General features: G+C 33.5%; 2 protein-coding genes across 3 annotated transcripts in view; one reads left to right on the top strand and one right to left on the bottom strand.

Moving 5' to 3' along the window:
* Nucleotides 1–6,608, bottom strand: part of LOC116336985 — an 18,909-nt gene extending 12,301 nt beyond the window's left edge. Inside the window, exon 1 of the mRNA XM_031761246.1 lies at nucleotides 6,374–6,608. The gene's annotated coding sequence lies outside the window, so the exon portion shown is untranslated. The remainder of the gene's footprint in view (nucleotides 1–6,373) is intronic.
* A 975-nt stretch (nucleotides 6,609–7,583) lies between these two features.
* Nucleotides 7,584–17,000, top strand: LOC116336958 (calcineurin-binding protein cabin-1-like). 2 transcript variants are annotated; one of them, XM_031761197.1, is made up of 15 exons: nucleotides 7,584–7,821; nucleotides 7,977–8,090; nucleotides 8,160–8,279; nucleotides 8,342–8,443; nucleotides 8,536–8,732; nucleotides 8,916–9,587; nucleotides 9,652–9,811; nucleotides 9,879–10,000; nucleotides 10,079–10,210; nucleotides 10,272–10,897; nucleotides 10,976–13,407; nucleotides 13,571–13,734; nucleotides 13,797–15,893; nucleotides 15,962–16,047; nucleotides 16,122–17,000. In XM_031761197.1, the coding sequence occupies exons 1-15, from the start codon at nucleotides 7,744–7,746 to the stop codon at nucleotides 16,178–16,180; spliced, it is 7,161 nt and encodes a 2,386-aa protein (XP_031617057.1). In that variant the 5' UTR covers nucleotides 7,584–7,743; the 3' UTR covers nucleotides 16,181–17,000. The 2 variants fall into 2 exon arrangements, with proteins under 2 accessions (XP_031617057.1, XP_031617058.1); XM_031761198.1 differs by having other exon boundaries at nucleotides 11,048–13,407.
* The last annotated feature ends 586 nt before the right edge of the window (nucleotides 17,001–17,586 follow it).

Below are 17,586 nucleotides of genomic sequence, written 5' to 3' on the forward strand. Positions count from 1 at the left end.
TTAATAGGAATCCTAAAATGATTTGTTAGGTTTATTTTTTGTGTGCACTAGTAACAGAAATCGGTGAGTTTTTTAGTAGATGTCGTATTGGTGGAATCGATAAAGAAAAATCTACGATATTAGCGCTCATTGTTAATTTCCATGCTGACGTCTACAAAGCAGTAGAAATGTCTATTTTACATATCTTTCTGGCCAGTATAATGCATAGAAATGATTATTTTGAGTTTGAAACAACGATTTAATGTATTATATGATCAGAAATTTACATTTCTACCTATGTAGTTGATGTGTGCGAAGACGATAGTGCTGATGCTCAGGTAAAGCCAGTAGGGATGCGGGGCTATTATTATTTCAAAGTGATTTACTAATGGAATGTTGGCAGTAAGAAGGAAACATGTTTAAGTGGCCACGGTGTCATAAATTTTGAACTGCCTCTATGAAATTTATGATTCAAAATGCAAAAGGAAATGAATGTTTCCAAGAACGGAATTTCCCAAAGATGTTTGAATGTTTTTCAACAAACATATTATCTCTCAATAATACAATTTACTCACTGCAATTAAGAAAACAAGCTATTTGATGTGCGCGTTTAACCAATAGTGTAAAATAACAGTTGCGCGAGGTCTGTGACACTATTTTGCGACGTTTACTTATGAACGATTCTTTCAGATACATTTGGTAGTGGAATTGAAGTAGCTACCGTATGTTTCACATAGAAAGAAGCAATTCAATTAAGATTCATTCGCTATGAATTATTTAACAAAGCACATTTATATCGTGTCTGTGAAATGTGCAGAAAGAAATTGAAAAAAGATATCGAAATAATATCTAAACAAATTTCCGGAATGTAGACTAACACAATGCATAAAAAAACTGCTGGCGTTTCAAAATATTGATAATATTTTTTTCATTTAATGATAAACATAAATGCACGAATGTTCAGTTCTCTAAGTGAATAAATGTGCAAAATAAAAACCAATTGACACACCGAGAGCGAGAACGAAGAACAATATTGAGATTTCACGAGTGAATTTTTTCTCGCATTATATTAGTATGCAAAATAATTCACTTTCATAGTATTTTCATTCTTCTCTGCACTTTTTCTTGTAATTTAATGGGCGTAATAATAAAGTTTTCCTTTCTTCGAGTCAATTGTTATTCAAAAATCATATTTTGACATTGATTGAATCACATTTTTGTAAAAACACGTTTTAGATTGAAACTCATTAGCTGAACATTTGATGAAAAATGATGTATACGGCTGCCATGATTTTATCGAATTGTAATAGGTATGCAAAACAAGTGAATAGTATTTTCTCATGTAAATATGTTTTACAGATTTAATGAAATGCCCAACAACTACAGGAATCAATTTATGCCATTGTCACGTGCATCAACGTATGACATCGTTAATATACTACCAGCGGAGTGTACTTTAAGTTTTGCAATCCATACCGCTCAAAACAACTATTGTATTTGTCACACCCTATTGTCATACAGAACATAAAATTAGTGAACATAGGGTGAATGTGGAATGCAACGGCTGGACGATGTGAATTGCCTTGGCATTTTTTTTTCTGTTTTGATTCCATTTTTTATTTAACATCTGCCGATAATGCAATTTTCTTCAGTATTTCTCCGTATTGAGTTTTTTATCCATTCATAAATTGTGTTCTATAGTTTCAAATATATTTTAAAATATCTGTTCCATAAGAGCGCTGTCAATGAATACGGCGGATCTTTTTGGAACTACTCCATACATTTACTCACTCATGCTTAGGCAATTATGTACACAGACGCGGCAACGTCTATGTTTTCAGTAGTGGCGCTGTTTTATGACAGTTCTCTTGATAATTTGCATAAACTTATCTACATATATCATACCCGATCAGGGTGTAATACAGTAGAATCTCGGAATGTATTAACGAATTTGGATTTTTTATAAGTGAAAGGATCTGCATAAAATCACGGTCTAAACATCATCACTTTAGAACTGGAAACTTGTGTTAAATACGTACCGAAATTATGCTCAAAGTGTCACACAGCTAGCGCCACGACGGAATTCAATGTAATCTATTCTAAGTTGCCACCAACTAGTGAAAAGTTAAACTGACTAGAACTCCATAGTTCTACGTAGTGGCGCTAGCTGTGCTATAGTTTTGCATTTTATACAGTCTCTTATGGAACATAATTGCAGTGTGACCAAATATCAATTCATTTTAAATAGAAGGACAGCGCCATCCAGTGGTTTGGTACTTCTTCTTAGTGCAAGTTCGAAGATAATGCCATCTGTAGGCAACTCATTTATCAGTATTGGCAGCATTTTTCAAGCAAAATACACTTCGTCGTGCCCATTTCAATGAGTCAGTAATTGATTAAATGGCATGAAAGTTGCAATCATACCCGATCAGGGTTTTTTTTTACTGAGAGAAATTCTTCCGATTTGCTAGGATTTTTTGAGCCAAATTCTCTCCCTCCCTCATAATAAATTTTTCTTCGAGTGGAATCAAAAACTCCTTATTCGGATTTTAAATTACAATCTCTGCTTGATGAACTTCGTTAAAATTGAAGAGTCTTCAACACAGTATTTACTTTTCCTTAGGTGCCTAGCCTCTATAAATGTATATTGACGAGTGGGATGATTCGCGTTTCGGAGTGCGCATTCTCAGAAAAACTTAGTAAACTCGTGCTATGTAGCAAACATTTACCTCATTTATCGTCTGAAAATTCTGGTCACTTTATTTGTAAGTGGGATTTATATTTTCTCGAAAATTAGAATAAGAATGAAATAACGCAATGTGTATTGTTAATATCGCTCTCGTTATTTGTAGGTGATTCATTTCTATTCTCCTTGATCAATCACCACCCATTGGAAACATAGATATGGAATCGTAAAAATTTCGACTGATAAGGAAATTTGCGTTGGTTTTTTGAATGAATGATGAGTTGGTAAAGGGTCTCTTAGCAATTTTATGACACTTTAGTAAGAAAGTAGTTCCAACTATTTACCAATAGATGGCGACACATAAAATAGCAACTTCGAAACAAATAAGCATTTCCTATACTTATCGTAAAAAATGTAATAAAAAATCGCGTGCTGAGAAAAACAGTAACAAAAATTATTATACACTGGGTATAATACACAAATATTTATTTTTTCTCAGCACGCGATTTTTTATTACATTTTTTACGATAAGTACAGTAGATTGCCAAATGTCGACACACGACCAAATGTCGGAATACCGATAGGTGAATTGAAATAAAAAATCGAAAATTCGTTTTAATTGCATTTTTAAAAACAAATTATGAATGATCAATATCAAATCTATATATAATAATCCAAATATTCATCAAAAATCTATTATTGCTTTCAAAAATTACGTTCAAAAAAAATTCTATATTTTTATCACTTTTTTTAAAAAATAGCTACTTTGAAAAAAAAATTATATCTGCGAATTGTAGATAATTTATTTTAGTTATTGAACAGAAATATTGAAAATATAAAGAAAAACAATTATATTTATGTTCCATTTTTCACTGTAATATTATTCCGGAATAAATAATCCAATTGCCGACACATTAAGCACCGAAGTTTCAAGTGAAACACTTTGCATTTGACAGATGTGACAGTTAAAGTCGTATTTGTATCATTGTGAAATTCAACCAAAAATATTATAGATCAGTGAAATAACATAATATATTTAAATATTTTTGCCATTTTATTGTGAAAAAAATAAATAAAATTAAATATGCAGCAAAAATATATCAATCCAATAATTTCAACTTCGATATTTTGTATTGTTTTCCTCAATGTAAAGAATGCGTTCCTGAGCTGTCAAAACTTAAAGTTGTTCAAGTTTCGCAGTGAAAATTCATGAAATATGTCGAGATTTGGGAGCCGAGAATTGGACGACGAATATCCGACATATGGAATTTTCGATGTTACGACGGAAAAATGGAAAATAATAATATATTTTTGGAAATTTCTTTCTTTTGACAATTGTAAAATGAAGCACAATTAAATTCTGCATAGAATTGTGTAAAGAATGATATTTTTAGATGAAATCAAAAGTGTTAAATATTAAATTGAAGTTGAAAATTCAAACAAATAGTCCGACATTTGGGCGAGTGTCCATATAGGAAATGCGTATCTGTTTCGAAGTTGCTATTTTATGTGTCGCCATCTATTGATAAATAGTCAAATTACAAATTTACTATTATCTAAGAGCTCCTTTCTAGGAATTTACACCGTGCGTCAGTTACGAAAACACAAAGTACATGTATGTGTGCATACCCTTCGTTTCTTATTCTTCGTCTGCTATGTATAGCAGCAGCCTAGGGGCAGTGCAGTACTAGAATAATCATTTTTGTTTAAAGTAATTCTATGTTGTGAGTTGTAATCCATATTAATCCATAGTAATACACACTTACGTAAATTCTAACAGCAGTGCAATGACGTTTCATGTGTACGTTGTGTATGACATTTGCCAGGCATATTTCGGATGAGACATTTTATTGTTAAAAAATGGAAAATAACGAATTTAATTTAATAAATATCGAATAAATTGTTTCAATCCGCAATATACGACGATCGCTTTATTCCTAACAAATGTAATACACAACGTACACATGAAACGTCATTGCACTGCTGTTAGAATTTACACAAGTGTGTACTACTGCGGATTAATATGAATTTCTACTCACAACATAGAATTACTCTAAACAAAAATGATTATTCTAGTACTGCTCTGCCCCTAGGAAGCAGCCTTTGCCAAAATGTTTGCAAACAGATTAAGAAGGGGGAATAAAGAAGAATAAGACACAAGCAAGGAACTAAAATAACTAATATATAATTTTGTAAAGAAGGGCATCACCCAGAAAAGTAAAGCGCTTAGACATTTCTCATACAAACTGTGTTCGGACTGGTTTCACTGATTAGTTTCAGTGTATGTTGAATGAAACGGAACATGCAGAATGTTCTGGAAATAATTTTCACACTGTCTACTGTACAGTTTTATCCTACATATACAATTAGTATATACGACAGTGTAAAACATTTTAACATGTATCGCTTGCTCGCGTTCGTTCAGTAAATGAAACCAATAAAATGGTTTCGGTTTGCTTCTCTGGGTCCAAACATGTAACAAGTGACAATTTGTGTAGTTGTTAAAACACATGTATTCCCTTTCGTAAGCTAAGTATTTTGTAATATAATTCAATGCATGAAGAAAATAAACTAATTTTTGAACAACATAAGCATATTTGAATTGCAAGGCAAATATTTCCCTTTTTATTATTATTAAAATCCACATTCATTCGTTCACAAATCAACACAATCTACTGCATTCAACAAGAAACTGTAATTTATACGAACATTTTATGTTTTATAATTCCATTTTAAAGTCATTGGAAATGAAACATTACGCGCTATATGTACGTCTGAAGCGATATACGCGACAACAGTAGAGAAGGAGAAACACAACTCAATAAGATGAATTTTTCAATCTACTAAAGTATTTGAATTAATAAATATTCCACTGTATGTCGAACGGGAAAAGAGTATATTCTCTGTTTAAACTATAGATAGAGAAAATTCCTTTTATTTTTTCAGAAAATCATTTGATGAAGGTTCGACTTGACACGAAACATTGATCACGAAAGGTAAAAAACGAAATAGAAGCATATACCTCGAAATAAATGTACACTATATAGTCAAAGATGTTTCGAAGTGCGTGTTATTGTTAAACGAACGACATCAAAGATACCAATATAAACGAATGACATCAGGAATATATACACGAAATGGCGAAAAATACACCATTTTGTTTTGTGTCTGACAAAAAAGTCTTTTATAGATTAAAATTTAATTATTTTTTGGCATTTTCATGGTATACACCATGAAAATTTTTTGATTAAAAATCAATAGTCCCAAATGTGTGTACAATAAGAGCACAATTCGAATATAATGAAAGGTCAATGACCTTGAACAATAGCAGTAAAATACTAAGTTTCTAAAACGATTTTTTCGAAATTTCCGAAAAATGCTTTGAAAATGTTAAGACTTTAATAAAACCGAACGGTAGTAACAGTGTGCACGCTACAGATGTGCTGCTCTCTACCAATTATTGGTTTTCTATGGAAATGCACTGCTTTTTTTCTTTTTCTTTTTCTTAAGAACTATTCACGATCTTTAAAATTAAACACAACTATTTTTGATAAAATTTGCAAGTTTTCACTCATTTTAAATGGCTTGGTTTTTTAAAGATTGAATTCATAAAAAAAAAAAAAAAAAAAAAAAAATTGAATAAAAATCTCTGAAAAATATTTTAAAAATTGTCTTTTCTTTTTTAAAAATAAATTCAATTTTACTTACATTTTTATATATGCAAAAAAAAAAAGTTTTTTCCACGAAAATCAAATTTTCTCAATTATCTCATGTTCGCCTCGAGCTGAATTTATTCATCCAAAAAATGCACGGGTAGAAAGTTGAATGGTCACATTCATTATTATAAGATTGAAATAAGTGAAAAAAAATTTAGGAACTATTTTTATCTTCACAGTTTTAAACTCTCCCAAAAATATCTAATACATAACGAGTGAAAAATTTCTGTTTCATTCACAAATAATAAATTTTCAATAAAAATATTTCCACACAATTTTCACATTTTTAGAATATTTTTTTTTTATTTCTCAAATTTTTCACTCAAAAGTTGATTTGATTTTTTTTTATTTGGCTTGAACCACTGAGAGTGTGCATTTGAATGTATGGGATTGTCGCACGAAAAATAAAAACTGAATGTATATTGTACACACAAAAAAAAGTTACTATGTGAACTTTATGTTTTATCTTATAAGGGTTTTTAGTGCACAAGCCAGTTCATAATAAATACTAATAATATATAATATGCGAACTGTATCTCAAATGAGAAATAAATATGGCGTCGTCAATGTTTATACATATACACATATATTTGACAAATCATCGCAGTTTTAGCTCTTGAAGTTCACTTTTTTTATTTCAGAATTGACGAATTGATTAACTTCTTTCGTTATTTACTATACACAAGAGACAAATTATTTATCTTTAATAGTTATACGAAATAAGTAAACCACATCTCACATAATTTTGGTACAACATTGAAGGCATTTCTTTTCTATATATCAAATACTACCACATATGTCTGCGTACCATAAACAAAGAAGAGAAAATGTTCAGCAATGCTAGTGGGATTGTACAGGGTGTGTCGGTGCGTTTATCGTACCTATCAATACTTTTGGCATTATTATCGATGTTTTCATTCTCGAAAACTATACTTTATGACAAACAATTTGGTTCATGATTGCATTTCACATTTTACTGCCACATATTTCATGGAGAATTCCTATGAATTTTTTGAAAAAAAATATTCAATATTTTTTCATACATTGTATCGTTAAAATCAACCGCACATCACCCTGTTGTATTTTGGTTAGTACGTAAAATGCATGTACTAAAATTTCTACTTTGAATCAGCTGTCACAATGCAATTCTACTTTGACAGTTCGATTCTCATTGTGTTTACAAAAATTGCGCGAATGCTAGTGACAGGCATCGCGTCTGCAAAACAGTATTCGTCTAATTTGTAATAAACACTAACTAAAGTCAGTCAATAATTTACATTTTTCGTGCATGTTTAAAATTTACATTCTCTGGTATTCGAATAAATTGTGTCGTTGAAAAAGTATTAAGATTCAAGAGTGAAAATGTATCGCATCACGGCAATTAATAATGAATCCGAAACAGAGGAGGAGGATTATACCAAAGTAACTAAAGAAGCCGAAGTATGTATATGACCATAACCTCAATAAATAACATTTATCATTTATGTGCTACATTTTCGCATAATATTTCACACATTCGTCTCTTATCGATGCACCATGCCACATTTTCTAATTCGAAAAATGGATTTTGTATTTTTTTTTTCTTTTAAAACTAGGAAACGATTATTATGTCTGAGTATATGCGGGCGCTTAAATTACAAAAAGAACAACGTATTGATGACGCCCTGTCTTTACTAAGTGAACTTCTTGAAACCGAAATTTTATTTGAAGTAAGTTAAATCTCGACAAACCGCATTATTGTATTGAGATTTTAATGAACCGTTATGTATTTAATTCAGGTAACAAAGACACACACATCGAAATCATTGATTTCAATCAAATACAATTGCTATAAAAATATTGCGCTCATACATAACAGCAGAAAAGACAATGAACTGGCACTAGAATTTTTACTTAAGGTAAATTTGACATCAAATTCTGTTTCGGTGTGTGTTTAATATTTTTGTGACCTTGTCCATAGGCAATTGAATTAGATGACACTGATGTGTATACAGTTAATAAATTGGGGCAAATTGCATTGAATTTAAAACAATTGGATATTGCTCAAATGGCATTTGAAAAGGTATGTTGCGGGTTTCGTCTTTCTTTAGATCATCCATGTGTGTCAACTCGAATTAATTTTGTCTTTTCTTGGTTACATTGTTTTGAAATCAGTGTTTGAAGAAAAATCCACTGCACTGGCCATCTGGAGATGGTATTTTACAAATACTGTGCCAACGTGAAGAGTACAACGAAGCGTATGGATGGGCACTGAGATGGCATGATAAAAATCCAAAATATACTCGAGCATTGGATGTGATATTAGAAATTCGTGAAAAATTTAGTATTTGCGGTTTGGAATATATTGAAAAGTAAGTGAAGTGACCAATTTGACTTTTACATTAAAATTAACCAAATAAAAAAAAGAATTAGAGCCTTCCATTCATGTCATTTGTAAAATATCGTTTTAACAAGTATTTTATGTACAATTTTTCATATTATCTCGTTGTACCTTTACTAAAAAAATGTCTTTGATAATTTTATTCAATCCACAGTGCATGGTCAATAAAATTTCAAGGTAAATCTCTAAAGCGAACGCATGAGAAAAGTGCATTCCCGGCGCCGGAATTTGAAGAGAAAATAGAGCCCACGAAACCCGATGTCGAAGAGTTTAAAACCGAATCCTTCGATAAAATGAATTGGTTTACATTTGGTTCGATGATATCAAAGCTGTACGATCACCTTTCGGAAATTGAAAACGGATCGGCTCTTAGTAGCATGTTTGAAACCTCTGACTTTTTATTGGAAGTTGTTGAACCCGAACCACCGGAAGAGGAGATGAAAGAAGAAATAATCGCTGAAGATATTGATGCTGACACAGAGTCAAAAGGAGAAAATGATGCGGAAAACGATATCCCAATAGAGGATAAGCAAGAAAATTCAAATTCAGAGAGTATGAAATGTGCAGTAATGAATCCTGAAGGAGCCAATTCGGCCGATGGCAGCACTGAAGATAGTGATGCTCCGACTACAGGAGATGACGGCTCAAAACCGGCAACCAGACCCAAATCACGACGAAGAGGTAGTGACTTGAAATTGCTCGATCCATGGTTTTATTGGACAAATCGAAAATGTTCACAACGTCAAAAGAATAAGAAAATTGAACGCATGGAAACTGATACCACAATCGAGGGTCTTTTGAAAAAAACACTGGAGAAATACTATGAGTGAGTCGACTTTTGTACCAAATTCAATTGGACTTTTTTAAAATGCAAATTTATTTTTATACAGAGAAAACTTTGATGACGAATCACCATTCCATCCAGACACATCAAGTATTTCTGATCGTTCAACCACAATCGAAGGCAGCTCTGAAAACGATGATATCACATTTGACAAGTTTCAAGAGTTGACAAAGGACACATTTGCTCAACTCATTAAAGAAATAAAGGTTCCTTCAATCATATCTTCACATAATTCAACCGACTAAAAATTGTTTTTTTTTTTCTCGCTTACAGGAAACAAGTTTTAGTGTAATTACACTAATCGGAAAGTGGATTGAATGCATATCAAGATTCTGGGAGCAAAAAATTCCCGAAGATATTTTGAAATTGTATTTAAAATTATTCCCAAATTATTTGTAAGTGAATTATCATCGAAAAAACTTGAATTGAATCGTTTCATAATGTAAATTTATCGAACATCGATGTACATTTAGAAATCATCACAGTTTATCCACATGGAATTTGTACAATGAAAACGATTTCCAAGCAGCTTTCCGTATTACACTCTTTTATTTGGAGTTGCGCCAAGAGCAGTCATTGAAGACGGCCGAACCAAATGTGAAGAAGTAAGTGAATTGTTTTCAGCAAAAGTATGCGAAAATAACAATATTCTCTTTGGTTTTTCAGCGATGTGGCTGAAGATTGGCTACTAATGTATAATCATATGATTTTTCATTCGGGATTATATGAATTTGATGCTGATAATGAAATCGCCATGAAATATCAAAAGCGTTTGAATTGGTTACAATACGTTTTATCGCGTTATGAGTACAATTTGCGTCGTTCAGTGAATTGTCTTGAAACGATTCGTGATCTAATTATCGCCCACGATGACACCGCAATTCTTGTACTGCCAAATCAAGTGCACAACAAAAAAATCGATCTACAAACCATAAATGAATCAATTGTAATGTTGGAACGTATGATAAATCTGAATAATGTCCATCAATTGTATACTGAACAAAAGTACGGTGATTTAATCGAGATTCTCACCGAAAGCATTGCAAATACGACAAAATCGAAAAAAGTTGAAAATCCAGTGATGAAATTGAGTGAACAATTTGAAATAATTTTAGAGAGTTTCTGGAGCTTGGGATCGGTTGAAGAGTGTTTGATTTGGTGTGAACGTTGCTTGAAGTATTCAATTGATCAATTTTCGGACAACAAGTCATTGTATAACGAATGGGCAAAGAATATAAATTTCATTTTGACATATGTAGAGGCGATCATTTTAGATGAATCATATTTGATTGGTGAGTTTGATTCAATCAACATCATCGATTTCTGTTCAATTTATATAATCTACTCTATGTTTTTTCTTTTTATTTAAGAATCAGTCAGTAATTGTAGTGTTTCACTAGATTCAAATTCAATATTTCAAATGTCAACTTTTTTTCAAATAGTCAAATGTCTTGGACGATACTATGCACGTCTCATTCAAAGCATTGTGAAAATTCTTTCGAATCAATTGGACAACGACGATAGATGTAACAGCCAAGTGCATCCCATCAATTTAAAAACACCATGGGTTATTTTACATCACATTTTGCAACGCGAAGAAGATATGAAATCGAGTACAAAACGAAAAGTATCCAGCGATAACAGTTTATCGAATGAAAATGTGGTGGCTGACGAAGTCGAAGAAGACGAAGGAGAAATCACCGATTACGAAGAGGATTCAATTCCAAAATCGATTTCAGTGTTCTTCACAGCGCATGAGTATCTCGGCAATCGTACATGGTGCACCAAAGATAGTGGTCAATTTCTACTATTTATTATGGATACCGTAACGCCACGCTTGCGAACACCATACTTGGAACGATTTCGCAATGAAATCGTCGAATATTTGGAACAAGTCACGTATTGTCTCTACCGATATCCGGGCAAACGGGCACGTCTTAAACACCTTGAAAAGCATGAATCACAAAATATCGAATTGGACTGGAATCATGCCATACAACTGTACGATATTTATCGGCCCGATAAATTGCCAGAATTTGACGATTTCAAACGCGACTCCATTACAAATGAAATGGAACAATTATTTCAACGAATTATTGCGATTATACCAGCTGAAATCGATCTAAGCACACGTTGCGATGCAATGGAAAAATTCATAAGCGGACAATTGAACGAATTACCAAAACCACTCGATATTCTACCGTTTCATATAAATTCGATTTACTATTTGTTGGCCGATTATTACTTCAAAAACAAAGAAATTTCAAAGGCTTTGAAATACTACATCGCTGACTTGAGTAATTCACCGACACGATTCGATGCCTGGGCGGGTTTAACATTGTCCAAAGCCGATTTGATGCTGACGAAATTAAGTTCGTGCGTTAACAACACGCCGGTTGAAATGATCCAAGAGTCGGACGAAGTGCTGCGTTGCTTTGAACAATGTTTGAAAATCGATCGACAACAGCAAAAACTATGGATTGAATATGGCAGCTACGCATACACACTACATTCATATTGTTCAAGATGCCTGAAACAAACCGCTGAAAATCTTTCGACGGAAACTTTCTCATTTTTGGAGCAGAAAAAAGAGAAATGTTTGAAAATAACGCATGATTGCTTTATCACAATGGATAGCATGAAACCGATACCAACCGATATCGAATCCGACGACAATTCGGACGATGAAAAATGGCTTTATCATTATATGCTTGGGAAAGTGGCTGAAAAACGTAAAGAACCACCAAATGTTGTTATCGATCATTATCTTAAATCGGCTCAATATTTGTATGAGAACAATGCCACATATCCGTTTAAAATCAGTTCGGCCAATCCACAAAATTTGGCACTTGAAGCTCTAGAAATATTCTATCGAATCACGGCGACGATTATCAAATATTTGGAACAACATTCAGTGGTTAATTATGGAATTGGTAAATATTTTATGAAAATATTAAAACAACAAGCCAAAAGTCCATTTGCAATGAGTCAAGCAAAAATCAATGAAAATATATTGAATGCACATCTTCAACGCAAACGGAAATTAAATGTGACGAATGAAGAGACAAATAAAACAAAAGTGGCTAAAATTGAAGTGGCTCGAAAATCATCATGTGAAACAAAGGAAAATACAAATCCAAATGAGTCGGAAATATTGATATCGGTGAAAACCGAACCAATAAAAATGGATACTGTAAAAATCGAAACGACTGATGAACCAGTGCCGTTGATTCAAGAGGAAACTGAGGTGAACGAAGTTGTAGAGATGAAAGTGGAAAACAAAGATCCGGAAACTGGGGAAATGGAACAGACAACAACTGTTGTTGAAGGCGATAAGCCACAAAATCCTGAGGTGATTAGTATCATTGAAGAGAATGTTGGCAGCCCGGTAAGGCGGGGATCTCAAGAAAGTACGGCCACAACGACGACACAAACAACTACGACCACCAGCTCGGATTCAACCTCTACGAGCTCTGATTCGAGCAGCACATCAGATTCAAGCTCAGACAGTGATGATAGCTCCAGTGAGGACGATTCAAATAAAGACGAAAATGCACCGTTAGATGAAAAACGCATTGATTTTATTTATAAAATGTGCATTAAGAATCTTGAAGAATGCATTACACGATATCCAGAGCATCATAAATCGATTTATCGCTTGGTACTTATTTATATGAATGGGCCGGAGAAAATTAGAGATCTTCAAAAATGCAATCTACTTTTATTGGGCACATACACAACGGAGCTGGGCAATCAAGTTCAAGGCTTGTTCACGGACCGAAAGAATAATAATTTATTCAATGTAAGTTTGTCGTCATTTCAATGTAATTCGATATGTTTGAATTGAAATAATTTTTTTTGGGCTAATCGAAGTTTTGAGCTTTTTTGTTCAAATTGAACTTGAAGCCACTGTGAAAGAATGCACAAAAACTATCGATGTAATAAAATTTGTTTTGAAATTGCAGGGATTTTGGCGAAATCATTCATCCGAAATTGAGCGTCCCGGCAGTTTTTCAGCCCACCTTTCAAAATGTGTCAATATTTTGATGCAAACATTGCGACTAAATCAAGACTACAAATTATTTTTGGAAATTATTTTCTACATGCAACGTGTCCCCGATGCTGATAAGTATGTCTCAAAAACCATTTATATTATACAATCGAATTAAAAATGTTCCTCTTTTATTCCAGACGATACATCAAAGACATCGAACGCAAAGATTTGTTTGATCACGCGATGACATTCTGTGTACATGCATTCAAGGAATTGTTGAAGAAACATGGAGTCGAACAACGAAATGACAATGAAATCTTGTCAATGCTTATTGAAATATACAAAGCACATAAAAAGCTAAAAAATGTATCACAAAAAGAGTCAGCATTCTCTGGTGTGATGGTTGATGCTTATAAATCGTATGCCGAAGGAAAAGCATTGCTTCAAGAAAATGTTAACTATTTCGATAGTGCCAATAAGTTTTGTGTTTGTTTAACGAATGGCCTGAAGAGTCAAGACAAACAACAACAATTGACTGGAAAGCGGCAGACACTAGAAGAGCTTGGATTGAAGAATCTCGGTCCTAGTTTGTCCAAAATAAGTGTATCGTATCCAGCTCCGGTAAGCGCTGGAAATATAGCACCAACTGGTCGTAAGAGTCCGCTTGTTACTAAACCATTGGCTCCGCCACCAGTGAGTACGCTCCCAACAACAACGACTACGACCACAATAAGCAGCATTCCAACAATTACAACCACAACAACAAGTACGACAACCATAACACCAGTGGGGTCACGACCAAGGGGACGACCACCGGGCAGCAAAAATTCCGTATCGAAAGCACAAACGGATGCATCAAAGAATGCAGCATTGACTTCATTATTGCAACCATTTGCATTGGCAAATTTGGAAGCAGTCACCGCTAAACTTGATCCAACTGTTGTGGCCACGGTGTTGGCTTTGATTGCCGAACCCAATTTTATGACTACTGTTGCACGTTTTCCGGATCCAACAAGCCGAAATACATTGCTGCGTGAATATTTTACGATTTCAAAATTCGTAAATATTCCACAGCTCATTGAGGGATTTAACACTGTATTTAACTACTTGGCAACGGCTTTGCAGACGCAAACTCTAACGCAAACTATAGCTCAAACGTCAATGGCAAGCCTTATGCCGACGTCAATGGCAAGCCTTATGCCGACGCAAATGAAAGCGACCAAAATAGAAAAGACATCAACGGTATCAAAATCAACACCGGCTTCAATGTCAATATTTCCGACAGCAAATAAACCACATTCTTCGCTGACAACATCGCCATCGAAACCATCAATTTCGGCTATAAATCCATCAATATCGGCGACTATTACACCTGTTTCGTCTTCGCCGAATCTATTGAAATCAGGAGCATCCACTGTCATAAGCGTAGGAAGCGGACAATTGACGATAACACCTAGTATTTCAATTACACAGTCGAATCCAACGCCTACATCAGTTCATCTGCCCCAAATGCCCGCACCAAGTTTCATCGTGCAAAAACCAAAAGTACGACGTTCGACCGGAAATAAACTGGCAAAAATAACACAGAAAGCCCAACGATCGTCTCTCGGCGCAAATCCCTACCCAGTTATGCCACCCATTCCGATGGATGCAATGAATTTGCCGAAATCACTCAGCATAATACCATCGCCAAGTTCATTTGTACCACCAAAATTATCGACCAAATCACCGATAAACGTTGATCTTCTTCAAACTGGCAAACCGGTAAAAGAAACCAAACCAAAGAAGAAGTCAATCGATGGTAACAAAATGATTACACCCCAATCGAAAAAAGCAACATCTCAAATACCCGGAATGGAATTACTCAAAAAATCACTCCAATCAAGTCCAATGCAATTGGCTCCAAATCCATACAATTTCTTATCGCACTATGAACAATTCATATCTGGCATACCAACAGCTCCACTTGCGGCACCCAAACCAACGAAATCAAGCACAGTTACGAGTCAAGCAACAACTCAACAACCGAAATCAACGATTAAAGTCAAACAATTGGAACAACTGCAAGGACGTACAACGCCGAAAATTACTGAAAAAACCACACAAAAATCAAAGCAACCATCATTCCAAACACCCAACATTATCAACGTTAAAAATCCACCAATGTCGAGGAGTCCATCAACAGTCTTAAATGCGTACGGTACAACAATCTCTAGTGTATCCCAAACAATGGCAACAAATTTCTCACCACTGCAAACGGCACCGAATCAACTTTCAGCCAATTTACAAATAAGGTAATTTTAGAAGCACAATAGTGTGTTAATGACACTCTCTAACTTACTGTACAACTGTGTTGTTTCAGCCCAACAAAAACTCTTCAACAAAAATTAGCAGAACGGCAACGGCAGTTTCATGACGCAAACTCTCAATCCCGGCCAAGTTCAACAAGTAAAACAATTTAAAAGCCATTCAATATTTATTAAAACCAAATTAATTATTTTCCATTCTTATCATTTGGCCAGGCTCTGCCGGATCATCGAAAACTCGCAAAAGTGATACCGAAGTTATTGTTTTAGATTAAGAAATTTCATATGTGTTTTGGCAAGCATGTTGAAAATAAGTTTAAGTGCATTCAGTTTCTATTTAAATATTCAAATGTGTTATTATGTTTACTATTATCGTTCTAATTTAAGGTATAAAATGAAATGAATCTTTTCATTGACATACAAGAGTTAAAACAAAACTCTCTTCAGTACTGAATTCGAAAATCTATTTCTTCGTGTTTGCAAATAAGAATATCTAATCTATTCATTGAGAGTGCTCCAAGTTTTAGATAAAAGTCTGTCTGAACATTCACTCTATTTAGAAAAAAAATGTATTTGCGAAGAACCTTGTCAAATCTATGTGGTTGTCCCTGTCACTTGAACCATGAAAATTCATATTTGAGTTTGACAGCTGGCCAACTAGGCATTGTTCTATAACAGGAAAAGAGGAAGAAGTTAACACCCCATATTATATTTGTTAAATCATCTCAATTTAAAATTCACGAAGATCTGAAAATTAAGTGGAATAATATTGAAATTAAAATTAACATAAAAGTACTTAAAAACAAAATGAATCAAACAAATAAAAATTAATTAAAAGGAAACGTAAACTTTATTCGATCCACGATATAATCTACTTTATTCGGCTTAAACCTCTCGGAAATTAATGCCTTTCTTGCCAAGTCCAACTTATCAGGATAGTGCCATGTATTGCATGATCCACATATTGTATGAGCTCGTATTTGTAAAAATAATGAAAGTCAATGTCTTAAAAGTAACAATCATTAAAAAACACTTTTTATACACATATTTTAACAATAATTATGCAAAATATGAATAAAATAAAAAAAATCTTAATTTTCGTTGTTTTGCTGCGGAAAATTGAAAAACAGTAATGCTTCCAATTCTTTGATATGCTGAATGGCTTTCATGAGAATTTTAACTTTGGACGTTCGTTTATTGAGTTGCGAAATCGATGGTATGGTAAGCTGAAGCTCTTGAAATGCGACATTTATGGCCTTGACTCTATTTCTTTCACGAAAATTTCGCTTTTCGATGGTCAGCGAAAATTTATGATGCACACAATGTTCACCTCTTGGGCAAATGTCTTTTAAATCTAGAATAATTACATTTATTTTAATTGAAAGGGTAATTTTAATAATTTTAAAGAAATTGACTATGAGCAAGCAATGAGAATTTATTATTTACTCTTTTTCAATAACATTTTCGTTTGAATTACGCACAGAAATAACTTAAACAAAAAAAATTGAGAAGCAGTAACGTGGTTTTATTTGATCACCGTCAAATTATAAACTGATGGTAAAAGTCGCAAAAATGTTGTTCATTTTAGAATATCTACCTCGAATGGATTCCAGTCCAACCAGCATAGTTGATAGCACGAATATTGTGTGTGGATTTTATCAAGTTCACTGTCATATCTTAC

Source organism: Contarinia nasturtii, unplaced genomic scaffold (assembly GCF_009176525.2).
Source record: "Contarinia nasturtii isolate CC-2019 unplaced genomic scaffold, AAFC_CNas_1.1 Cnas_scaffold_220, whole genome shotgun sequence".
In the NCBI taxonomy this organism is placed as follows: domain Eukaryota; kingdom Metazoa; phylum Arthropoda; class Insecta; order Diptera; family Cecidomyiidae; genus Contarinia; species Contarinia nasturtii.